The sequence below is a fragment of the Sprattus sprattus genome (assembly GCF_963457725.1).
Source record: "Sprattus sprattus genome assembly, chromosome: 14".
In the NCBI taxonomy this organism is placed as follows: Eukaryota; Metazoa; Chordata; class Actinopteri; order Clupeiformes; family Clupeidae; genus Sprattus; species Sprattus sprattus.
In genome coordinates, this window is record NC_137912.1 from 14,828,827 (window position 1) to 14,854,582 (window position 25,756).

General features: G+C 43.3%; 2 protein-coding genes across 3 annotated transcripts in view; both read left to right on the forward strand.

Annotated features, from left to right (window-relative positions):
* The window catches only part of atp2b1a (ATPase plasma membrane Ca2+ transporting 1a), a 36,059-nt gene extending 18,243 nt beyond the window's left edge, over positions 1-17,816 (forward strand). The window contains exons 7-22 of one of the 2 annotated variants that reach the window (XM_080851588.1): positions 2,005-2,043; positions 3,486-3,635; positions 3,739-3,953; positions 4,239-4,481; positions 5,252-5,493; positions 5,860-6,097; positions 6,790-6,969; positions 7,123-7,210; positions 7,323-7,429; positions 7,592-7,783; positions 8,670-8,883; positions 9,105-9,316; positions 9,520-9,627; positions 11,427-11,615; positions 12,322-12,408; positions 14,781-17,816. In XM_080851588.1, the coding sequence (XP_080707714.1) occupies positions 2,005-2,043; positions 3,486-3,635; positions 3,739-3,953; positions 4,239-4,481; positions 5,252-5,493; positions 5,860-6,097; positions 6,790-6,969; positions 7,123-7,210; positions 7,323-7,429; positions 7,592-7,783; positions 8,670-8,883; positions 9,105-9,316; positions 9,520-9,627; positions 11,427-11,615; positions 12,322-12,408; positions 14,781-15,176 (2,900 nt within the window). In that variant the 3' untranslated portion in view covers positions 15,177-17,816. Of the gene's footprint in view, positions 1-2,004; positions 2,044-3,485; positions 3,636-3,738; positions 3,954-4,238; positions 4,482-5,251; positions 5,494-5,859; positions 6,098-6,789; positions 6,970-7,122; positions 7,211-7,322; positions 7,430-7,591; positions 7,784-8,669; positions 8,884-9,104; positions 9,317-9,519; positions 9,628-11,426; positions 11,616-12,321; positions 12,488-14,780 lie in introns of both variants that reach the window. The other variant, XM_080851589.1, reaches the window with a different exon arrangement.
* A 1,498-nt stretch (positions 17,817-19,314) lies between these two features.
* mest (mesoderm specific transcript) lies at positions 19,315-25,708 on the forward strand. The gene is made up of 12 exons (XM_080851092.1): positions 19,315-19,453; positions 19,814-20,009; positions 20,107-20,186; positions 20,328-20,405; positions 21,035-21,171; positions 21,894-21,952; positions 22,052-22,092; positions 22,908-22,978; positions 23,379-23,480; positions 24,066-24,142; positions 25,006-25,069; positions 25,369-25,708. The coding sequence occupies exons 1-12, from the start codon at positions 19,433-19,435 to the stop codon at positions 25,484-25,486; spliced, it is 1,044 nt and encodes a 347-aa protein (XP_080707218.1). The 5' UTR covers positions 19,315-19,432; the 3' UTR covers positions 25,487-25,708.
* Positions 25,709-25,756: the final 48 nt, after the last annotated feature.

Here is a 25,756-nt window from a genome sequence, read left to right on the forward strand (position 1 = left end):
GCGCTATGTCATTAAGTAAATTATACGGTAAGCTGTTCCTTAATGTATATCCTTATGTGGGAATAGTTTTTTTATTTTATTTTGAGACTTGCCTAGTATTTTAGTCTGAGTCATGGCAATCAAAGTAATCACACACACAAGCTTAAACCTACGTGAACGACAAAAAATCATGTCAGAAAGCTAGATAGATAGATAGATAGATAGATAGATAGATGGATACTTCATTAATCCCGAGGGAAATTTAGGAAACATAAATTCATCATCTTAAGGTATACTTAGAATTTTTTTTTCCAGGGAACTCCTAAGAGTCGGTTTGGGAAACAAGTATAGAAACGTAAACAACTTTATAAAGGCATACCTGTTGAAGTCTTCGCCAAACGCTTAGAGATGACATATTCGTAATATTTAGAATGCTTAACAGGCTACGCCGGTTTAACAGGGAAGAACGATGCAGCTTTCTCTCTATCTCTCTTGAACGCACACCCACAAACCTCTGGGTCCACTTAGGACAGATATTGGGGGAGGGGGCAGATACTCTTTATCCAATTGTGCTTCGTTATCTGTGAAGTTTCAGCTTCGTCCTTCAAAGCTTACACCACCTAGTGTCAGTAGTGTCAGTGAATAGAAAATGTAACTTCGATTGTCAGACACATCAGGGTGACCAGCCAATCAAATTTTTCAAGTCAATCAAAGTTTTGCTCACGCTCAAGTTTTGCTCACGCTGACAAATTAAACGATTGAGCAGATAAACATTTGAATGATTTTTCATACCTATACTATGCCGATGGGTAGGTTTTGGATGATCATGTTGAATTAAGTTGCCCACCCTACATATTCAAATGCCCACCCCAGGATGACATCCTGGTAACGCCACAGCTTAGAAGGTCTAATATAGAGGAATGCGTTCATGTAGCACCAGTGACCGAGCTTCAAGGCCTGCAGAAAAAATACAATACATTCATAACATAATATTAAGTGCTGTCCTATGCCACTGGCTGAACTTACTTATAACCCTACAGCTTTATGATGTAGGCATATGCTGCGCCTACAATTGTCTTATGTTTTTATTTTTTTTTAAATCCAGAATTGTTTCATTTACCCAACCTTATTTAGGCACTTGTGCTGTGTGTGCAATGTGTTTGATTTGCTTAAATTGAAAGTATTTAAGTATAGGACAGTGTGCTATGCTCACTTTTTTGGTATTAGAAAATATATATTTGTATATTGAGACAATATACTTTAAGTTTTTCTATTATAAAGTATTGTACAGATAATTGACATTTTTCCTCAGCATATTAATAGTGAGTTTCAGATCTATCACATTAACTGGAAGTGTCTTGCCAAACCCCCCTCTTTAGATTGACAGCTTATGAAAATGTCTGTCATTGACTGATTGTGCCCTTGTGCCTATCCCACACAAAACCTTTCTTCTGACTCCTATTCAGTTCCGTTGTCTTACTATGTACTTTCTGCCTATTTTTTTTCTTATGATGCTGCTGGCCATTGCACATTTGCCCAGTGATTCATAACAGTGGTTACATATACAGTGATTTCTGCAGCGGTTCATTAGCTACTACTGCTGTAATGACTATCAGTTCACAAGTAACTTGTGGCAAGAGGTCAAATTAACACCTGCAGTTATTCAAGCAAGACGGCAAGAGCAGCGGGTGGATTTGTGCTTGAAAAGGACATGATTTCTGTCTGCGTGTGTGTGTGTGTGTGTGTGTGTGTGTGTGTGTGTGTGTGTGTGTATTGGAGCAAGCAATAGTTGTGGATTTGCATGTCGGAGAGCCGCCGAAGAGCCCACATCCGTCTGTTTGCATGCTCATAAAAATTCCAGGGATCATCTCTCACTCTGTTAAATCAATGAGAACATTTACATAATTGAAAATATGTTTAGACGCTCGCAGCCTTGCGCTTTCTTGCATAATGGTGTCTAATGGCTAAGGTACTGAGTGGACTGTGTACTTCATGGTTCTCTCTCTCTCTACCTCTTCTCCACAGACAAAAAGCAGGATGGCTCGGCGGAAAACCGAAAGAAAGGTGAGTGGCCCTGTTGACATGGCGGCTTAACAAGCTCTTGATTAGCCCTGCTGCTCTCATGTGGTGCAGCCTGCACTTAAAGCCGTCTCTTTAACCCGTTAGCACTATTGGATCTTCATTAAAGCTGCCCAGATGAAGTGCAATAGGCCCTAATAGGTTGTGCGTGGGAGAGAATAAGAGGGACAGTGTGGGCATATGCATACGTGTGTGTGTGTGTGTGTGTGTGTGTGTGCATGCGTGCGTGCGCGCATGCGCGCTGGGCGATAACTTGTTCCATGCATGTGTTAGTGTGTCATTAGCGCTGTGGTATGAGCGTTAGCATCCGTGTGCTAGGCAGGTGCCGCTGAATCCAGTTACCGTGATTAGTGCTCAGGAGATTAAAGCTCTTAAAGCATCCTGAGGGAAAAGAGCAGTTGCCTCCCCAGGTCTGTGCTCCAACAATGATGCCCAAATCACACAGGCACACACCTCTGCAGCCCACTGCTGTGTCTGGTGAAGAAAAAAACTCAAAAGTGCTCCTTGTTCCCTGACAACAGCAAAAAAGCTTATTCTCAGTGGCCTTTTAGAATGGGAAAAAAAACATGCAAGCATATGCCCACAATGTCCTTCTCATACACACGCACACACTCTTTAGACATGGCTTGGGTGGATCCCAATGCTGCTTTTGCCACTGAAGTATGAAATGAGTCTTGTCATGTATGAGTGTCGTATATGGGGAATTTGGCTATATTAGGTTGTGTGTGTGTTTGGAAGGCTGGCTAGCAGTAATGATTTTTCCACATTGATGGATGGTGTGGGCATCAGCCCTTTGGCCTTAGCAAAGAGGGCTTTGTGTCTCCAAGGTTACTTGGTTTGATGCTAGGGAGCGCGTGTGCGTTTGGACAGACTGAATTGAGCTGGAGGGAGACGAACATAGCTTTAGAGGAATTTAAATGGTGTCTGTCTGGCCAGTGTAGAAAGCCACAGCCCGAACCGCCAGCAGAGTGTAGACTGGAGTAATTAAATTTCCACCTCACTTAATTACATTTTTCGCTCAGTGAAATATACTTAATTAGTTTAACATTCCCTGAGTCCTGGGGAAAATGGGTCTTCGTTCTCTCCGTTTGAGAGGGAGAAGAAGGGTGACTGGGCTGAAAAGATTTGCCCGTGGTTGTGGCCTTTCTGCCCATGCTGGCCCAACCCGCAGTGACGGCTGCCCAACGTTCCCTGCTCACTGAGCATGACGACAGTCCGACTTTCTGCATTTGTAATGTTAACATTTAATTGTAATAACATGGGTCCAATTAGCCAGTAAAAAAGTCAGCTCCCATTATATGAAGCTACAACTTCACAGTTTGCCTTGAGTACATCAGTGTTCTAGAGAAAGGAGATGAGAGAAAGGTGTCCGTGCATGGACCTGTTTGTGCTGTGGCTAAAAGCCCTCTTAACACCATCTGTTTCAGCCAAAGCCCAAGATGGAGCGGCCATGGAAATGCAGCCCCTCAACAGCGATGAAGGAGCCGAGGAGAAGAAGAAGTCCAGTATGCCAAAGAAGGAGAAATCTGTTCTCCAGGGGAAGTTGACCAAACTAGCTGTCCAGATCGGCAAAGCTGGTAAGACCAGTTTATTTTGGGCTTGTTTCCCCCTTTGTTGATGTATAAAATAATAGCAGTTGTTTAAATGATGAGAGTTTGTATTTGTGTTTGTTCTATCCAGGCCTGTTTATGTCAGCCATCACAGTCATCATCCTGGTTGCTCTCTTTGCTGTGGACACCTTCTGGATACAGGGACTGTCATGGGCCAAGGAGTGCACTCCAATCTACATTCAGTTCTTTGTCAAGTTCTTCATCATCGGCGTCACAGTGCTGGTGGTGGCCGTGCCTGAAGGCCTTCCCCTGGCCGTCACCATCTCACTGGCTTACTCCGTTAAAGTAAGAGCCACGTCACTTCTGAAGTTCCCTCTTTAGCGGCTTAGCAAGGCACCCCTGTGTCCATGACCAATCCTCACTAAAGTGCCTTAAACCAACACTCACTTATCCTCCTTTGCGGGGCCACACAGACTTATCCAATAAAGAGCTGACTGCCTTCTGCTGGACTCAGTAATCAGCTCTTTCCACCACGAAAGTCACTAAATGTACTGATTTAACTTACAGTGAATAAGTACTTTTACAGAGTGCAAGTTAATAAGTGGTGGTGTGTGTTTTGTTGTTTTCCAGAAAATGATGAAGGACAACAATCTGGTCCGGCACCTTGATGCTTGCGAGACCATGGGCAACGCCACTGCCATCTGCTCCGACAAGACGGGCACGCTAACCATGAACAGGATGACTGTGGTGCAGGCGTACTTGGCTGAGAAGCACCATAGAAGAGTGCCAGAGCCAGAGGCCATCCACGCCCGTGTCCTGGACATGCTCGTTCTTGGCATCAGTGTCAACTCCGCCTACACTACCAAGATCATGGTGAGGATCCCTGGGCAAACTGGTGTCATCATGGAAGCTGTGGTTAATTATCTTGGACAGTAATCTTAGCTGGAGAGGGAGAAATCCAGCACCTACTCCTGAAATATTCAAAATGCAGTACTTTCAGCTTTTGTGTCTATGCATGTACTATTTTAAATAACACAGGTTAAACCTTGGACATGTCCTAAAGTGAGTTTTGTTTGCGCTTCAATTAGAAACATAATTATTTACAACATGAACGAAGCAGACGATTGCACAGAGAACCAGCCACTCACCTACTCAGTGGGTGGGGCTGTTTTTTTATTTAAATATTTGGTTTTTATAACATGGTACATTGTGATTGACACAGTATTTTGTCAATAATTATTTCCTGTATTGGGATGTGTGTAAAGCTACTCAGTAGTCATTTTCCATATCGAACAGAGCTGTGTACACCTTGCATGGGTTGCATATTCCTTATCCTCCATATCTTTGAGCTGAACTGGAAGCAAAATATTCAATCCATGCTATCGATCCTCATTCATCCTTGCCTTAATGTGCTGTCCTGCCTTGCTGGTGCCTGTGTTTTATCTTCCACCACCAACTATAGTATATTAGTTCCGGACACACTGGGTCTGAGATCCTAACAGCATTAATGGACTGAAGCATGTGGAGCTCAGAATGACTCACTGAATCACCTGCTCCCTGTTCAACTGTGTCTTGTCTTCTCTCTCTCTTTCTTTCTCTCACTCTCACAATCAACCCCTCTCTCTCTCTCTCGCCACTCCCAGTCTCCGGAAAAAGAGGGTGGGCTGCCTCGTCAGGTGGGCAACAAAACGGAATGTGCCTTGCTAGGCTTTGTGATGGACATGAAAAAGGACTACCAAGCAATACGCAACGAGATCCCAGAGGAGAAACTCTACAAAGTCTACACCTTCAACTCTGTCAGAAAATCCATGAGCACCGTGCTGAAAAACCCTGACGGCAGCTACCGGATGTTCAGCAAAGGCGCCTCAGAGATTCTCCTCAAGAAGTAGGCAGCATCCCCCCCCCCCCCCCTTCTTTTTTCACATCTTCACGTTCCACTTAGCTACTTACTCTTTGCTGCTGTGAATTTCACTCTGAATATCAGCTAAAAGGCCCAAGTAGGTTGTGTTTGTTTAAGCTAAGGAGCTTTGCAGCAAGGCTTTTCCTCCAGACTTGGCAAAGACGGCAATGAAAGCAGCAATTTCCCCCAGAGATGTGCTGGTCAAATGCACTCCTCTAACAAGGAGCCTGCTGCAGGGTTTCTGTCTTATTACCTTAGGGGAAATGACCACACTCTCACACACACACACACACACACACACACACACACACACACACACTTTAAAACTCTTGCCCCTCTCTGATGTGCCAGGTGTTATAAGATCATGACTGCCTCGGGTGAAGAGCGGGTGTTCCGGCCCAGGGACAAGGACGACATGGTGAATAAGGTGATCGAGCCCATGGCCTCTGAGGGCCTGAGGACCATCTGCATGGCCTACCGTGACTTCCCCGCTGCTGACGGCGAGCCCGACTGGGACAACGAAACTGACATCCTCACCAGCCTCACCTGCATCTGTGTGGTGGGCATCGAGGACCCGGTCAGGCCAGAGGTAATAGCCCAGACATGGTCATGGCTTCCACAGACTTGCACACAAACTCAAGACACTGTGTTACAAAAAAATGAAGGTGGTGCAGATAAGCCAAGTTGCATACCCAGGTGTTAGCCTCCCATTGATAGAGTTTTTCCACTAGTACTGGAAAATGTGTTGTTTACTAGTGATGGTATGGGGATTTCCTTACCCGAGTCAGCCACAATATATTGCATACTATCAGCCAAACTTCTAGAGTCCTCCTGTCTTAGGTTTTAAATTCATGGACTTTTAAGTGGTCTTGCTAACTGGGTATGTGGTGGGGCAGAAGTGATCTGCTTACGAGGCTCTTATCAGCCATGGCAGCAGTGAAGCACCAAAGATGTCCAGCGATTTAAATGTGAGAGGGGCGATTTGGGGGAGTCATCATAAACCTATAGGGGATTAAGGAGCACCAGTTTGCGATCCCACTAACTGGCAGTATATCCTTAGATATGTTTCAGAAAAAGCTTTTGAAGTGAGGCATAACTGCACACACATAAGCCTTTTTTCGATCGCCAGCCCTTAATGCTTTGATGTGGCTGTATTGCCTGTTTTAAGTGTTGGGCTATTGGCAATTGGCCTTGAGAACCAGTAGTATTAAATCCTGCTTTCAGTGACTTGATATTTACATGCTGAAGTGGATGCTTAAGCCCCTGTGCGCTGCTCTTCAGGTCCCTGATGCCATAACGAGGTGCCAGCGTGCCGGAATCACTGTGCGCATGGTCACAGGGGACAACATCAACACGGCCCGCGCCATAGCAACCAAGTGTGGCATCCTGCTGCCAGGCGACGACTTCCTCTGCATGGAGGGGAAAGAGTTCAACCGTCGCATACGCAATGAGAAGGGAGAGGTGAGGGCAGAACAAATGACTGTTTAAAATCAGCTCGAAATTGGTTAAATTACTACTACGTGATTTAATTATAACAATCCCCTCAATTGCTGTTAAAGGGCTAAATGTTGACATGGTCTGTGACTTGTGTTGAGATATAGCTGTCTTTTCCAGATTGAACAGGAGCGCATTGATAAGATCTGGCCCAAGCTGCGAGTACTGGCTAGGTCCTCCCCCACAGACAAGCACACGTTAGTGAAAGGTACAGTCATTTTATTCACTCTATCTCTCGCTAACACACCAGGGGTGAATTCGGTGTGCTGTTAAAAAACACTGTAATGGCACTGTGTTGAAGATGGCGATTCGTTTCGCAGGCATCATCGACAGCACCGTCACGGAGCAAAGGCAAGTGGTGGCGGTGACAGGAGATGGCACCAACGACGGCCCCGCCTTGAAGAAAGCCGACGTTGGATTTGCCATGGTAATGTGCCTGTCTGCAGAAAATCCCCTCTGGTTTCTCTCCAGCATAAGGACTCTTAGAAGAGGGCATGCTCAGTTTTGCTGCTAGGGACATATAAATGATGAGCGATGGCCATGTTTGCTTGACAGGTCTGACCGTGTGTCTGTGTGTGTGTTCTGACAGGGCATCGCTGGGACGGACGTGGCCAAAGAGGCTTCGGACATCATCCTGACAGATGACAACTTCAGCAGCATCGTGAAGGCAGTGATGTGGGGGCGTAATGTCTATGACAGCATCTCCAAGTTCCTGCAGTTCCAGCTCACCGTCAACGTGGTGGCTGTGATCGTGGCCTTCACTGGAGCCTGCATCACACAGGTACAACCCCAGTACATTTCAGTGTACATTAAAAAAATCCATTTACATGAATGAAGCCCTTATATCCTAAATTAGTGGAAGAAATGAGTGTGTAGCTGTCCTGATGTGGATAATCAGGTCAACATGCCTGTGCAACACCATAGGTGTTCAGAACCATGCATTTAATTATCATTTGGACCACAGGCAGTCAGTGAATGGACATCTGTGCTCTTTTCCATTGAGTTTAGTGCAGCCTGTATGCTGGTCCGGTTCTGATTTTCAAAGACCAGTTATCGCTAAGCGGAGTCGAACAGGGGGGGCTTGTGTCTGTCCCTTGCTCAAGGTGGCAGCTGCTAATTACTGCTCAGCCAGGCTAAAAGTGATTGGAAATGGAGGCTGTGAAATGGTGACAAATAGGGGGTTGGTTAGCGACCTATGCGCTGACACAGAGCTCCAGCATGGTGTGATAATGCTGGGGCCTGGTGGGAAAGAGAACCGCGGTCAGAAAAGTATTTATTTTTTCTCATCCAGCCAAATCGTTGTGACATGATGTAGGTTGTGAGGCTGCTGTGAGATACTATTGCTTTAGTGGAGTTGCATTGAGGACATGAAGGAAGTCTTGACATTCTGCTGAATGGGAGTGCAGGGATTTGAGAACCTCTGGGTAACAAGCTTTAGGGTTGTGTAACAAACTATTTACATGTATGTGCACTTCAAGACCTCCGTTTTCACTACAATTGGAACATCCTAGTCCCTAAACACAGATCTTGTTTAAGATATACATTAATTCTATATTAATTAATGCTGTTAATAGTGTTCCAGCTAAATTCCTCTCTACTCTCTGTAAGTTGAGGGCATGTACTTTTTACACTTTTTGTGTGAAACATTGTCTGGGTTCCCTGTGCAGGACTCTCCCCTGAAAGCGGTACAAATGCTGTGGGTGAATCTGATCATGGACACCTTAGCCTCCCTGGCGCTAGCCACCGAGCCACCCACAGAGGCCCTCTTGCTCAGGAGGCCTTACGGACGCAACAAGCCTCTTATCTCCAAGACCATGATGAAGAATATCCTGGGCCATGCCGTCTACCAGCTAACCATCATATTCTGGCTACTCTTCGCTGGTAAGGTCCTCATTACCAAATCATGAAAGCCATTATTTCATATATTTCATGTGGGAGAACCCACTTCTCAGTTTTTAGTTTTCCTTACTTGTGTTTATTTTGACTTTTGATCAGGGGACACGTAGAAACTTACTCAACGTACTGTATAGTCTGTTCAATATTGTCTCCCCTTATCCTTTTTCGACGAATTGAGTTGTTCTCATGACACTTGTGTTCCACAGGTGAGAGGGTATTTGACATCGACAGCGGCAGGAACGCCCCTCTCCACTCCCCTCCCTCTGAGCACTACACCATCGTCTTTAACACGTTTGTCATGATGCAGCTCTTCAACGAGATCAACGCCCGCAAGATCCATGGCGAGAGGAACGTCTTTGACGGAATCTTCAACAACCTTATCTTCTGCTCCATCGTCTTTGGGACTTTCATCATCCAAGTGGGTGCCTTTCTGACTCTTCAGCTGAACCACAGCCCTAGTAAACCCCTAAGGGGACGATTATCTGTGTTTACTGCAATATATTTTATATTTTAAACTCAGAATATGTAGATTTTAGCTCAAATTGAACAATTAAAATGTTGCATTATGCCAGCATTGTTTTCCCTCTTCCCCTTTTTGAGTCATCTTCTTCTTCTTGGCAGATTGTCATTGTGCAGTTTGGAGGGAAGCCCTTTAGCTGTGTGGGTCTCACTCTTGACCAATGGCTCTGGTGCGTCTTCCTGGGCTTTGGCTGTCTCCTCTGGGGTCAGGTAAGCTTCCAGACACGCTTTTGATCATCACTGCTGGCCACACGTTGATGACCTGAAAGGAGTGAGGTTTTGACTGTGGTAGTGGTGCTCCCCCTTGTGGCCAAAGTGTGTCAAGTGAGGACAAATGGCAGAAATGCTCCAGACTTAAAAATAAACATGGCTGGCAACCATCGGCAAGTGTTCAGATCTTCTAACCATCTGTAGTATTATAAACACTGTATTAGATGTGTTTTGGTTTACAGCTCTATCGCTTAACGGCTATTATTAGTCGTTGAGCCATGCATTGGCTGAACACAAGGCAACACTATGTTCTCTCAGTGAGCAGACTGAATATGATCATCTGATCCTTTGTTTACTGGTCATGTTGGACCGACACGACCTGATTTTAGTTTTCAATATTACACAAAGTATTGCTCCTCAGTGTTTGGTTCAGAAGTGGATCTGAACAGGCAGGAGGAAGAACACTGATGGCCTTTTGGTTAAATTAAGGCTGAAGCCTAGTCTATGATATTGCACCTAGTTGTCTGCATAGCATTAGCCCAGCGTTTTGTTTCAAATGCTTTCTTCATACCATTGTTGTTGAGTTCACTAGTTTTATTGTGGTAAATGGATCTAATGATTTGTATGAGTGAGATGGTTAGTTCCAATGCAAGATCAATAGGGCTGTAACGATACACCTACCTCACGATACGATTCGATTCGTATCACGATTCTTGACCCACGGTTCGATACACCCCACGATATTATTATTATTATTTTTTTTTTTTACCTCGCGATTTTTAAAATATTTTCTAATTCACATTGGAATAAGTATGAGCTATAAAAAAAATGAAGAAACAATTTATAACCAAATATTGAGGTTTTTATTACTCAAAGCAATGCTGTTGAAAAACATTCAACAAACTTCGGAACCTGTTATCTATCTGCAGAGCAAATGTCAGGCTCATACAAAAACATTAACGTGAAATCATTGATTCTAATACCTAGCGCGGTCACTATAGGATTTCCTATATACGTTAGCATTAAGCTAACGTATTTTCTACCACAGTAAAACATGCAATACTATGTGATTGTTTTTAGAAAACGAATGTTACGTGATGATTACTTAAATGTAGTCTGCATGTCTGCTCAGTTTAGCAGCGCTACCCAAGCAAAGGTTTGAAAAGAACTTCAAGCTTCAGACTTTCTGTTAGGGAAACAGCTTTCTATCTGCCAAGCAAATGGCAGACTCATGACAACACGCGCAACCTTTGGGAGCATAAACTGCACTGAGTAAATTTTGCGCAACAATTAACCCCAACGCTGAAGCAAGCAGCCGCCTTTACTAGCGAACCAAACTTTTTGTATCAAGTGACCGCTGAGGGCATGTCGCGGTTCTGCCTCCTCGCATCGCGATGCAGGTTCGTGGCCCAGAGTGTCGCGATTTCTCGGTTCGATCCAATATCGTTACAGCCCTAAAGATCAACCAATTCTAGTAAGTAATGTTAAGTTGGAGACTTCAGTTATTTTAACAATTGCTGCTAGTGTTACAGAAACATGAATGCACTATACCCTGTGACTTTTCTTTACAGTTGTGGTATAAACACCTGTTGCTATGGTATATTCATGGTATACTACTGTCTCTTGGTTTCTGTGACTGAAGAATTCAGCAATCTTAAAGATGGTCTTTCATCTAAAAATAAATATTGTGCATCTGTATTCTGCTTTGTTTACCCCTATTTTAGTCTGCACAGTGCTGCAGTGTTCAATTGTAAAGTAACTAGCTCACTCCGTTCACTGTTGTATTTGCTTTCTGATAGATCATCTCTTCAATTCCCATGAGCTGGCTGAAGTTCCTGAAGTCGGCGGGCCACGGCACGCAGAAGTGTGATATTCCCGACGACGAGCTGGATGGAATGGAGGAAATGGAGGAGATCGACCACGCTGAGCGTGAGCTGCGCCGCGGACAGATCCTCTGGTTCCGCGGCCTCAACCGCATCCAGACCCAGGTACTGCCTCCTGAGACGACCAGTGGCCACCTCTCCTCTCAGCTTCAGTAGCCCCCCTTTACCCAAACCCCCTTCCACCTCCACCACTTTATTTCCAAATCTAGCCAAGTGGTTTCTCTATAAACTACAAGCTAAACGGTATCCCCCACCATTTGTTTATACCCCAATTATGTTACCCCTCCAATATCTCCAGACTCCTCAGAATTTTGTGCCACTCTGTACCTTTCATTTTTAACATGTTCCATGTCACTGAGGCGGAGGTAAAGCCATACCTGCCATACCCTGCTATCTTGGGTCAGCTATGTAATGAAAGTTTGAAAGCAGCCAGCAGTTGCCCATACACTGATGGCTAGATTGAGAGCTAAGGGCTACCCTCCTGGTCAGACTCCTTTTAAGCAGTGCCTTTTTCCCTCTCTCTCTTCCTCTTGACTGCTGTTGTCTGGTACTTATTTTACCCTCTGGGAAACTGCCTTAAACTGGGTGCCTTTTTTTCTTCTCTTCTGTGTTCTTTTCTGTGCTTCTCTCCTGCATCTCTCTTTACTTTCTATTTTCTCTTTCCTCCTTTTCCTCATTTCTCTTCCTTCCTCTCGATCTCTTCTTGTCTACGAACCACTTCTTCTCTTCTCCGCTCCTCTCTTTTCTTCCTCTCCTCTCTGCTTTGTGTTGTGTGGGTTCTACCCCTGTCACGCTCTCTGATTCCTTGCAGATGGATGTAGTCAATGCGTTCCAGAGTGGCTCTTCCTTTCAGGGGGCTGTAAGGCGCCAGCCCTCCAGCGCCAGCCAACAGCACGATGTAACCAATGTTTCTAGCCCTTCACATGTAGCCTTTTCTACTGCCACTACTGCCACCATCGCTTCTGCCACTGTGGGGTGTGAGTGCGTGTTTCCTTAGTGCATGAGATTAACAATGTCACCCCTTGGCGACATTCGCCTAACGTTCTACATATTTCTCCCTAATGCCCCAACCCCACCCCCTCCCCCTTTTATCTCCTCAACCATAGCCCCCACCCCCAATCAAAACAAATACGCAAACATGCTCCACATTGCTGCTAGTGTGCGACGGCTGTTATCTCTGACTGTATGTACATATAAATGTGCGTTCCTGTTCTGTACTGTGCCACATGGACGCCGCTGCGCCCCTGACGTCTGTCCATCGTTCCGCTCTCTGGCTTGTGGCTGGGTCTGTCTCTCCCCCTCTCAGGGCTAGATTGACTGTGTGCTTATGTATAGATATAGATTTATATATATATATATATACCTCCCTCCAGCGGAGTGACTCTGTGTCTAGTCTGTCTGCAGCTGCTGTGCCTCGGCCCTCCCCATGTTGCCGCTCTCTAGTCCCTCTGTTTTTTAAATGTATTTGAGTATACGCCCATGATCACCTCAAAAGGCTATGGCTATATACATATAAAAGATGAAACTGGTTCTCCTGTGGCTGTAGCTCTTGATTGTGGTCAAAGAAAAATAGAAGTGTGGGGAAACTCTGCGTGTGTGGGTGATGGCTGGTGTCTCTGATGGTTACCAAATTTAGAATGATGAACCTATCGGAACATATAGGTTTCTCCTGGGGCTGATATCCTAAATGCTGTGTGTGTTTCCAGTGAGATGAGTACTGGAGGAGTAGTAGATAGTTGTCGTAGATTTCGTTTGACATTTTAAGTGGTTCAGGAATGTCTGTGGTCTACTTCTGAATGGATTTTTTTCAGACATAGATGTGACATTAATCAGTTTATCTGACTCTTCCCCAGCTCCTCTCTTTCTCGTTCTCATCTCCTACACAAAGGGCTGTCATTTCTGCATTAACTGTTCTCTTGCAGGTTTGGAGATGGACGAGTTGGACGTAGTGGGGTTCTGTTTTCAGCTTTTCACTTTGTTCTCTCAAAAGACTTCTGTTAATACAGTCTAATGTTTCTCCCCCAACTCTCATGAAGCTCCTATCCTGTGATGTATCTGAAGTGCTAAAAGGGTTTTCTTCTAGGTACCCTGCTGATCACTACATGTTGATTCTGACTGCTAGCCTTGACTCTAAAATAACCATGTTTCATCATGTAGTCTTAGTGTGTCCTGCTATGAAGTGAACTGGAAAAAGTCAGTCAATCAATCCCAACCCGCATAAGCCATGACCACTGACTACGCCATATTCCTTCTTAGATTCCTCCTTAATGCAATGTGTCATGGGCTATACTCAAAGGTTTACTACTGTTGAAGGAAAAGGTAGCACCGCTCTGCATGGGTCTCTCACTTTCTCTCTCTCTCTCTCTCCCACTCTTTCTCTCTCTGTCCGAGTCTTGTTTGTCAGTTGTTGTTTTTCTCTCCGTTTGTGCTGTACAGCTTTAGATCTGCTTGGCTGCTCTCTGGAAAGTTGTTGTTTTTCTGTTTTTTCTTCTTCTCCACAAACATAATCAAATGGACTGATCACCCTCCCTTATCCTCTCCTCCTCTTCCTCCTCCTCCTCCTCCTCAAGCATGCCTGACAAATAACTTCTGTCCTCTTCCTGATATTCACTCATTGGTAGATTTCTCTCTGTCTCTGTCCTTTTCTCTGTCCTCTTCAAGCTCTTTGAATTAATTTGGCCAAGACTCACTAGAAACCACTTCATTGAATGTATCAAGAGTTATATATTTATTGTATTTGGATCAGTCTCACGGTAAGAAGCAATCTCCCTTTCCCCTATCCAATTCTCTTCTTCTCTCTGCCTCTGTTTTCTATCTCTTCTTTCTGTCTTTGCTTTTGCTCTCTCTTTGAATCAGGGTCTTCTGTCTCTCAAAAAAGAGGAGTAGCATATGATAAAACATAGGAAGTTGTTTCAACTCACCAGCCTTGGGAGTGTGAATGGGTGTGCGTGTGTGTGCTTATCCTTGCATACTGCATGAGGAGGTTCTAGCAGACACTTCACACACCTTCTGGGAAGTTGTAAGAGTGGAACAATAACTCACAGATTGTCCCAGCCAACAATATTAATTGTGAAACTAATATTAATAGTACAAATAATCAAGTCTTGCCAGGTCATTTGCCTGTAGTTTTAACCTGGATTTGAAATATCACAGTGAGTGTGTACACTTGTGTGTGCGTGTGTGTGTGTGTGTGCGCGTGTTCGTAAATACAGTACTGAGCAAGAGAAGACCGATTACTGATTATATGCATTTAATGCCTCCCCTCTGCAGATCCGCGTGGTGAATGCATTCCGCAGCTCCCTGTGTCCTTATGACGGGCTGGAGAAGCCAGAGTCGCGCACCTCCATCCACAACTTCATGAACCACCCAGAGTTCCGCATTGAGGACTCCGAGCCAAGCATCCCCCTCATCGATGACACGGACGCCGAGGACGACGCCCCCACCAAGCGCAACAACAACAACAGCGGCAACACCGCCCCTCCTAGCCCTTCGCCTACTCCTACTCCCACACCCCAGGCCACCACCCCGCCACCACCCTCGCCCAACCAGAACAATAACGCCGTGGAGAGCAGCCTGCACTTTTTCCTGGATGCCGGCAGCGGCAAGCCTCAGGCCTCGCCGTCGGCCCCTGCCAGCCCTCTGCACAGCCTGGAGACCTCCCTCTGATCCCGCACCTAGCCCACCCACGCCGCGCCCTCCACCAACATGCCCTGGGAGGCAGGACTAGCTGAGGCGGGTGGGAAGGAGGGATGGAGGAAAGGGAGTGGGGCAGAGAGAGGTCAGAGCGGAGGGAAACACAAGCAGAGCATCCCACCTGGAAAGCTCAGCCCATGCTGGACCGAAACCTAAGAACGCATTCAGCAGAATGTAGAGTCTCTTGTTTGGATCTCACTTTATCGTTAATTTGTTTCTTATTTTATTTTTTATTTTGTTTTGGCATTAATTTCGGTCTGCTTAAAACCTCCAAGAACTAAGGGTCTAAACTCTCCGGCTCCCTCTCTTGTTCTATCTGCCTCCACTCCCATCTCCTTAATAAATCTGTTTTAACTGCTATCGTTTTGTTTTTTTGTTTAGTCTTTTCTTTTGGTGTTATGGGAAGGATGATTTTAAACTCAGAGTGAAAGTGACCTGATTTTTGTTTTGTCCCCCCCCCCTCTTATTAATATTATTTCAAAGGGGGTGGGGGTGGCAGTCGTCTTGGTATAAGAACGGACTGTAACAAATGACAAAAAAAATCCTTTATTGTTTTCTTTAGCTGGATGGTGTACATTTTTCTCTGGTCCTTTTGCTCATTCAACAAACACTTTAATCTTCTGCTCTGTTGGCTGTTCATATTTTGAAATATTTATGTTTTTTGTTTTGTTTTTTAAGCAGGTCTGTTTACAAAGTTTGTAGATACTTTTCGTTTTTCCTTCCGTTGGTTGGTTGATAGAGCTTTTCCTGTTTGTGATGCAGGAAAAGTAAGAGTTTAAAATGCATTTAAAAAAAAAAAGAGGAAATATTTCAGATACTGCTGTATTTTCAGGAAAAAAGGGTGTTTCTATGGAAACTAAACTATTTTTGCCTGCAAGTTTTATTCGTTATATATTTGTAGATAAATAGAAACCTTTTAGCCAAATAGACAACACTAAGGCTTGTACAGCATTGAGCAGAGGTGAGCAGGTCCAGGGAAGGTTGTGGTGATGTGGTAGCGTGAGGTTAGCATAAGGGATTTTTTGGACCAGGGCCTCTGTCATTTTACATTTCTATAGTTATCCATCGCTTTCAAAAGAAAACATTTTAACATTAGCTTTGTGTTCCATGTTGGTGGGACCCACCGCCCAGTTTCTGGTTGTTTTTTTTTGTTCTCCTTTTCCTCCAGTGGTGTGGAGAGGATCCAAAGGGAATGTCACGGACACATCCGCAACAGGAGTCTCCTCATGTTTTTTAAAGAGCTTTTTACAACACAGGACTCTTACATAAGATGGCTGTCATCGGCGGGGACAGTATTCCTTTATAGGACTCTTGTTTTCCCCCTCTGAAAGGAGACTAAGTATGGTCCACATTTCATTTGGTGATTCATCAATCCCTGCCAATGTACCATATTAAGGTTTGTTTACTCAGGCTTAGGAAAAGATTGAATTTGGAAACAATATAAAAAAAAAGGATACATATGATATAAAGAGTTTTAAGTTTTAACTTCAGGAGTTTATGTCTTTAGCTAGTTCAACTGTCGTCATGGTCAATGAAAAAAGCGTGGGTTATTTTTTCAAATATTGTTTCATTGTTTTATTATTTTTATATTTAAGGTTTCTTTTCGATAAGAACTTTAAAGCTCCCTGAAACGTTCTGGTTTGTTGACATGGAAAAAAAGAAAAACCAAAAAAAATTACAATTTCTTTCCCCCTCAGACTCCGACCAGTCATCCAAATGTTGCTGCAGATGATTTGTTTGTAGAATTGTGTTTTTCACACCTGATATACTGGAAAATGGGAGTTTTTTTTTTTTTTTTTTTTTCAAGCAAGGAGAAATCTTAAGCATACACTGGTAGCTCTGCACAGGGTACTTTATTGAACTACACCTCCCTTGGAAAATAAAAGCAACCTTTTGATACACACAAAATACCACATAGATGAAATGTATCTTTGTATTTTTATGGACAAACTCATGACAACTTTTAACCTACTGAACCAGAAGAGTGTGTATGGGGAGGGATGGGAGATATTTGATGATAAATTAGTCACAATTGGGTTCCGGGTTTCACTACAAACGTGATTTGGTTCTGTTAGGAATCTTTTCTACTCAGGGTGGAGGATGGTATGAAAGGAAATGGGCTTTCTAAATAAATGCCTATGGTAATAATACTACCACACAGTTCTGTTATGTTTTGTTCCATATTGTGAAGTAGCTGGTAAACTACAGGGGTGGCTTTAGAGGTAAATCACCAGGCTACATGTTTGGACTGTTAGTCCCTTGTTCAGCTGGTTCTTGAAGGGAAAGGTGTAGAGGGGGGTGGGGGGATCGAATGAGGTAAGGGATATATTGTTCAGCATGTGGGATAATCCCACAGCTCTTTGGGGAGGGAATATTTTTGTTTTTGTTTCCTTGTTTTGTTGGATAAACAAACAAAAAGCAGCTTGAGATTTGCAAATAAAAAGGAAATGGAATGAAACAGGAATCCATACATTTTATTCTGTAGCTTTCTTCCTGTCACAGGAATGAATGTTTATCCATCTGTTTTATGGATTTATTATTTTTTTATCTTAACATTTGGAAAGAAAATAAAAAGTACTTCATGTCTGTTTATCTTGAGCAATGTAAATGATTATCGTGATTTTGATTTACATTTGAAACTTGTTGAGTAATGTGTATGGTTTTTAAGAATAAAAGAAAATAATAGCCTATTTGCAGGACCATGACCTTCCTTGATACAATCGTAAAATTGTTTTATTGCTGTTAATTACAAATAGGATTTTAAAGCACACATGAAATAGAACTTCACTGATCTACCTTAGATTGTTGTAAATGCTGTGTTCAACATGGGACAATACCAACCATAGCTCTGAGGAGAAAAACGTTGGCTCATTGTCATGATTGGGGTGGTTGTGCAATACCCACTGCTTTCTTTTTATGTCTGGGTAGGCAAGTTATGTGTAGGAAGTTCTAGTTTCACCTAGAACAGTCTTTCCTAAATATTAATTATGGGACATCAATCTATTTCAATTCAACGTTATTGATATAACGCCAATAACAATTACAATTTTCCCCAGGCGCTTTACAAAACCCAGAGCCTCAACTTCCCAGAGCAATCATTAGTGTGACATGGCAAGGAAAAACATGTATGCGGCAAATACATGATACATACAAGATTGATAGTGGATAAATGAGAGAGCCAGCATTCAAAGTATTGGTTGTAGAACAGCATAGTGGGTAGACAGTGTGCTCATAAGGTTACTATTAAAAGAATAAGCAGAGCTATGAAGCAGATAACTGTCAATGATGGCATTGGTTTTATATAACAGGCAAATAGGCTGCCACACAAAATGTATAATTGGATAGTGTATATTTTCCACTAGACTTTCCCTACCTGAGTGGCCAGTGCCATCAGTCACTCATGTGGTGGTGGAGAGGTAAATGTATGGAATGTGGACTTTGATAACATTTCCCGCTGCGCAAGTGAATCTTAAATTCCAGCAGGTGGCACACGTAAACCTTTCCAGATTGAAACAATTGTTGTGGGTTAAAATTATTTTAAACACCATTTTATAGAAGTCCTTAGCCCCGTAATGTCGAAAGTGTATCCTTTTTCTCCAGTGCAATAGAAGGTGTAAAGTTTGTTGGAGAAAATAAAATAGTTTTCAGAACGCTTTAAGCAGTTACATTATAGCTTGTTCAGTAGGGGGTTAAACAATTTCACGAAGTGCGATTATGCTTTAAACCGCTACTAGCAGAAACTGCTTCTGTATCACCGTATGTCTATGTTTGAAGTGAGAACATGGGCCTACAGCAGTCCCATAGGGGCTTCTAGTGGGTTTTAGGAAGAAGAATGAACACATTTAGATTTAAAATATGGCACAATAATAAACATATTGAAAACATCATGAAACAAGTGAGAACTAATTATGTCATTAGGCTACGTCTATTTTATAGTCATTCCACAAAGGCTGGCTACATAAAAAAGAACAAATGTGTATCACCACAAAGTAATTTTATCAGAAGGATTCTCCTCTCTCATGCCACTTTAAAAATACAAGGCGGGGTTTGCAGATGAGCGCCCTCGTGGAAGTGCACACACTGGAAAACACGCCCCTTGGAACGTCACGGTGTGAGATGGGGTTCCTGCTCATGGATCTGACTCACATATGCAATGGGCACACAGCCTGTTACCAACAAAAACTCTGGTAGACACGCTGCTAATAAGTAACCAGGAAGATTAGAGTAGGATGACCCGTCGCGACTCAACCGTACGTATTGTCTGTTGCATTTTTGCAGGTTAAACTCCAAAAAAGGTCACGAAACCAGACTTTACTTAGCTAGCTCCCTGGCTAGCTTTTGGTTGGCTTGACGTAAACAATCCCTTGTTTGACTTTATTAGCGTTTACCTTAGTGACAGAGGTCAGTAAGGTGTGACCTACAGCTAGTGAACACTGAATATACTGAGAACGAGGCCAAGTAGTCTGTCCCTAAACCCCTTTCATTGTCACCTTTGCACTTAGTTATCGCGCTGGCTAGCTGTTATGATATATGACTCGACAAACGAAACGAAACACCATTTAGACAAACAGTATAGAGTTATTTTGTAAGCTGTTGTCTACTGTTTGCAGAGTGACGAGAGCGAGGACGACTGCGAGTCTTCCCGCAGTACCATGAAGGAATGGTGGGTACATGTGGGTTTGATTTGCGTGCCGCTGGTGGCGGTATACTTGCATGTCCCTCCGCCTCAGTTGTCTCCAGCGTTGCAGACATGGCGCTCGACCGGGGACTTCTTCACTTTCAGAGGCAACAATGTATTTTACAGAGGCAAGTGCTTCGGGTCATTTTGCTTTATGGCAAATACTTTTCTGTAGCGTACCTTGCAATTAAATATCGAATTGGTGTTTGCTTTCGTTCATAACAGAGTCTTTTGGAGCTCGTGGAAGCTCTGATGTTGTCATTCTATTACATGGGTTTCCTACCTCCAGTCTTGACTGGTATAAGGTAAATGTATTGTATTGTAGCTTGTACATCACCATCTATACACAGAATTCTTGAAGTTCCAGTTGGCTGCCTCACATTTGGCCTATAATAAGTGTTCATCTTTTTTTACGTGTGTTTTTTAAATTTGATTTGTGTTTGTAGATTTGGGAACCTTTGAATCAGCGTTTCAATAGGGTGATAGCATTAGACTTCTTGGGCTTTGGCTTCAGTGATAAACCTGTGAGTACCTCCCCCTCTCTTACACGTACGTATAACAAGTGTGAAAAAATAGTTTTTGTAGAACTGGTATTTTCATAAAGGGGATATTTAGGACATATAATACGCTTTTATAAAAATACACACCTGTTTATAAGACAGATAACAGTCTAAGAATTTTTAGTTTTAGACGGGATTGGGTTTGCGTGACAATAAAGAGGACACACACTACCATTTGACATTTGAGTAGGACAGTTTGCTACTCTTTAGGGAAATACTGCACTGAAATCTGTTTTTATTAGTAGTGATGTGGATAAAGTCATGGAAAACAGAGATCAGAGAGTCATAGACTCTTATGAGAATGGTATGGCTTGGCTCATCGTCTTACTGATTCCATACCACAGTGAGTAGTCATTATGGGTTTGCCAGAGACAGGCATGTACTTGGACAAAGTGGTTTCTGTGGGAGAGTTACTCCCTCTGGTGTGTGCTATGGGCTTTGTAACTTTGCAGACTATTTACATGCACAAAAGGCTGGATAACACACTGAAGGAAAGGGAGCAAGTGTCAGAGCTAGAAAAACATAATAGGTCCTCTTTAAAGTTACACATGAATATCAAATCATCTTTACCCTCTCATTATCCTTTGTGGCAGAGACCCCACAGGTACTCCATCTTTGAACAAGCAAGCATTGTGGAGGCACTGGTTTCTCATCTTGGCCTAAATGAACACAAAATCAACATTCTGTCCCATGACTATGGAGATACTGTAGCACTGGAATTACTCTACAGGTAAGATCGCACCTGCATTCCTGTATTAGTGAAATTAAGCAGGTCGGTAATGGAGCCTACATGTTACTTAGGCACTCTCTAACTAGACTACGTCTTGGATTTTGGTAGTTAATTATAATACCAGCTGCAGCCAAGATTAGCTTTCCTTTTAAAACCTGCTTGCAATTCGAGAATACCATATACCATTGTATATTATTTTACCAATTGATACTGCACCTTTTAGCTTAGCCTTAGACTAAGACACAGATACTAGACACAGACATTTCAAACTCTGCTAACCATCTGCTCACCCACATCTAAAGTCAAAATGTCTTGGCTTTCCCCAGATGTATGTCACAAGCGTGATCATTTGTGTGGCCATTTGAGAGTAGTTTATAACTGACAAGCAAGAACATTGGGTAGACACAGCATGGGACTATTGCATGAGCTGTGCTTAGAGGCATTAGAAGAAGACGCTAGTGTAGAGCTGATAGTGTATTACACCTGTGATTGACACACAACTCATTTTAAGACACCCACACACATCCCCAGCGAGTATGTGTTTGGTTATAGCATCGATTATACCACTTCTTTAACACAACCCTTTTAGTTAAATTGTATGCATTTTTAAGTGTGTTTATAGGGGGAAGGAGATGTTACAGAATACCACTTGGTATGTAAGTTTCTCCTTTTCTCTCTGCCTCTGTCTTTTTCCCCAACCCATTCTGTGTCGATGTATGAAGGAATGACCACAATCGAACAGGACACCTGACAATTAAAAGTTTATGCCTCTCCAATGGAGGTAAGAGTGGTAGCGTGTAAAGGTTAAGAAAAGGTTAAGGAATTGTGTTGAAACACCAGTGTTAACGACGCTGTAAATGTTTCTCATGTTCTTTTGCAGGGATATTCCCAGAGACACACCACCCAAGATTCCTCCAGAAGGTTAGTTTGAAGAACTTCTTTATTTCTCCTCAGTAAGCCAGTGGGATCATGCGGGGACTGAAGAGCCCACAGGTGCCCGGATTTGAACCAGACCTGCAGTCATCCCTCAGTCCCACTCCCAATCTCTCCAACTCACTTCCTGTCAATCTTCACTGCCTTATCATTTGAAAAACAAAAAGCCCTCAAAATAAAAAATAAAAAGGCACCGGCTACAGTTACGGAACCAGAGTAAAGTTAGTGCTCTATTGCACTATTGCACCAATAGTTTGAATACTATTGATCCAGAATGGTTTTTCTTTGCCAAAAGTATATCTACTGTTGCCACAGAGGAACTCTCTGTAGATTTCTTTCTATACAGTTTATTCTCAGTCCTTGGTGTTACAGAACATGGTGTTTTTCAGTGGAAAGGGTCGGAAGAGCGATTGCCTCCCCAGCCGTGGTGAATTCTAGTCGATGCATGGGCAATAGGCTACTGACACGAATTGAAATTTTTATATTTTTTAAATGCTACCGTTACTGTTCAGCTATTCTTCCATCAAATGGGGTCTTTCTGATTTGTGTTTGGTTAAAGACTTGGACATGTGGCGGTGCAGCAGTTTGACGTTGACGAATATGTCATATTGTTTATTATTCCCTGAACTGAATGGTTTGTGGAGGAGTGCAGTCTGTGTCAGACTGCTCACACACATGGCAGACATTTCAAATAGCTCTTATTCACTGTCGCCCTGAGAATCCAATATTTCTCTTGTTATTGTGCCTGAAGCGAAGCTAGTGGCCACACACACCTCCATTCAAACATCCATTCCTCTCCACAGGTGTTGAAGGATGCTGGCTACCTTGCCCCTGTGCTCACTCGCCTCATGAACTACTTGCTCTTCTGTAGAGGGTGAGTGGCTCTCACATCCTCCATCTTCTGCAGGCGTAGTAACCAGACCCGGATAGGGCCTGTACAGGCCAGGCACACTGAAAAATGCTGCCAGAGTGTGTCACCACAGAGCCTAAGCTGCTGATATGTCTTTGTTATCTGGAGAGCAAAGTATGTTGTGATTGCAGATAAGTGGAAGTTAATTAGGTCAAGCCCATAGAACAGGGCCCTACCCAAGCCTGCCAGAATGTTATCAATATGTTCACAGCAAGAGACTACAAATTATACTTAGAATCATGTGTGCATTCTGGAGTGGTATTGTTAAGAGATGATTGGTTGTGACTGCTCTCGTCACTGTAACTGTAACCACTGTGCTGCAACCGCAGTGGAACGATTTCAGGGCTCATATTTCTTTTTCCAGCATAGGGGACGTTTTTGGGCCCTTTACCCAGCCCACAGATCAAGAGTACTGGGACATGTGGACAGGCATCCGTTTCAAAGATGGGAATCTCGTCATGGACAGGTAGAGCTCGGTCCAGACTATTTAACTATACGTTATATCCCTTAATAGAGATAGTTGAGGGATTGTTGATTGTTGTGGAATGGAGATTGGTTGCATATGTAGTCATTAACGTAATATTTTACCTTTAGGTCATTGGCATACACTGCAAGTGCGTGTTTAAGCACAGGGAAGGCAGTTTCTTTTCTATGCCAACATCATCATAGTATAAGGAGATAAAATTGCCTTAATTATGAGTGGGTTAACTGAGCTTTTTTTAACCTGTCCCTTTTAAAGTGGTAGAAAAATAAACCGCATTAGTTTTTGTTCCGGCAGGTTTGAGAAGGAAAGCCAGCCTTGTTTTTGGTGGTTTTGCCTAAATCCACCTTAAACAACTGAATTTGTCCACGAAAGCCCCTTTCACCGTGATCCACCAGAGAGCCATCTGTGTGGCAACCGATTCTCTAGGCACAACACTTATCTAACACCAGCACTGTGGGACTCTTTTATGACTACAGGCCACTACTGCCCATCTTGCTGATAGCTCATTAACTCATGATTTTGCTGTTATTGTCGCCAGCGTTTGATCATTTGCCACTCTCTCGTCAGTATCTTGCAGTACATTAACCAGAGGCTGAAACACAGAGACAGATGGGTGGGAGCTCTCACGTCAACGCTTGTCCCTGGTAAGATGGCACAATGCATCCACAGGGTTGGGGTGAACCCTTGGGTACCCTCACATCTAAAGTGATGTCCCTTATCCAAGTCTCCTCATCATGAAAGGAGGTTGTTTGAATTGTAGAAATGGAAGACTAGAACAAAGTAAGATATCCCCTAGGGGTACTGCTTTATGGATTTGCCTTGGTGAATGGCAGGGGAATTAGGCAGTGACATGTGTTACAGACTGCAGATGTATAGGCATTTCTGTTGTGTATGATCACTCAATGTCTTGCATTACCTTGACTATTTTTACTCCTCACACTTTGCTCAATTTGCCCATTTTCCTCAGAAGAAAAGCCACATCACACCATAGCCTGTGATTTATAGAACCTGTTGAGTGTGTTTCACAGTGATGTTATTAGGCCCCATCAATCTATGAATCGATCTCAAGAGTAGTTACTCGTGAGCTTTAGCATACCAGAGTGATGAAAGAGAACCTAAAGGTGGCGTTTCCTCAAACTCTTCAAGTGCTAGAGTGATTCATTGAGACTAAGCTGCTTAGCTGCAGGTTATCCCCCAGAGCCTATTACCCCATCTGCAGCCTGGTGACTTAACCACTAGGGCACTTTGGGGCACTGCGGCTCTTATTCCTTTAAGGATATACACCCGGGTGCGTGGATTTATGAATTAAACGCAAGACTGCAGGACTTGTAGCTGCCATGGAGGTATTACGCCATTCTGTGTGGTGCAGTAGGCTAAGTTTTGGGAACAATGAGGAGGAGCATGAGAGGAAGACTATTAAAGATACTTTAACATGCACTTTCACAAGAACTTTCTAGAAACCTCCTCTGTTGTTCTCATGTGTGTCTTCCCAACTTCTGTCCTCCAGTCCATATGATCTACGGTCCACTGGATCCGGTCAACCCTCACCCTGAGTTCATCCGTCAATACCAGTGAGTTCATCCCCGTAGCCTAATCCTCTTCTTCCCCCTCCTCCATCTCCAGAACTGCAGTGTTTTTTTTTTTTTTTATCTCGGGGAACTTCTTCTTGAATGAACACTTAAATGATTAAACAAAAGGCGTTCCCTGTCAACACTGAGCTCATGCATACAAGTGTTCGTCACATTAAATACTGAACTAAATTAAAATATATATAAATTGTAAAAGACTTTAGGTTCTTTGTTGAAATACACAGTACTGACTTTGCCTTTCATAACCTCCATCTGAGCACAGCTTCTCTTCGTCTGCTTAGGAAGCTGGTCTGGAGATCCACAGTGTCGGTGCTGGATGAGCACATCAGCCACTACCCACAGCTAGAGGATCCCACAGGGTTCACGAACGCATATCTCAACTTCATCAACTCCTTTTGAGGGTCGGGAAACATTTTGCCACAAGTGGATTTGACAACACCAGCAAACTCCTCCATTGTGCAAATACTCAGTGCTTTGCTGGAAATGCAGGAAAAACTAGTAACAAGGAGGAAGGTGAATGTGCATGTGTCCCTGAAATTATTTTGAATAAGGATGAGCAGCTCACTTATGTTCCCAACCAGAATGCCCAGTGTGATGTGGCTATGTACAAATGTAACTGATCATGATGCCTTTTATTAAAAAATATTTTCTAAAAGTGTGATGTTGATG

What these genes read in the sequence shown, in the direction of transcription:
- mest (XM_080851092.1), top strand. Translation starts at nt 19,433, where the DNA reads ATGACCCGTCGCGACTCAACC. An exon ending in CCAGTCTTGACTGGTATAAG is followed by an intron (nt 20,187 to 20,327) that starts GTAAATGTATTG and finishes TTGTGTTTGTAG; the next exon opens with ATTTGGGAACCTTTGAATCA. An exon ending in GCACTGGAATTACTCTACAG is followed by an intron (nt 21,172 to 21,893) that starts GTAAGATCGCAC and finishes CGATGTATGAAG; the next exon opens with GAATGACCACAATCGAACAG.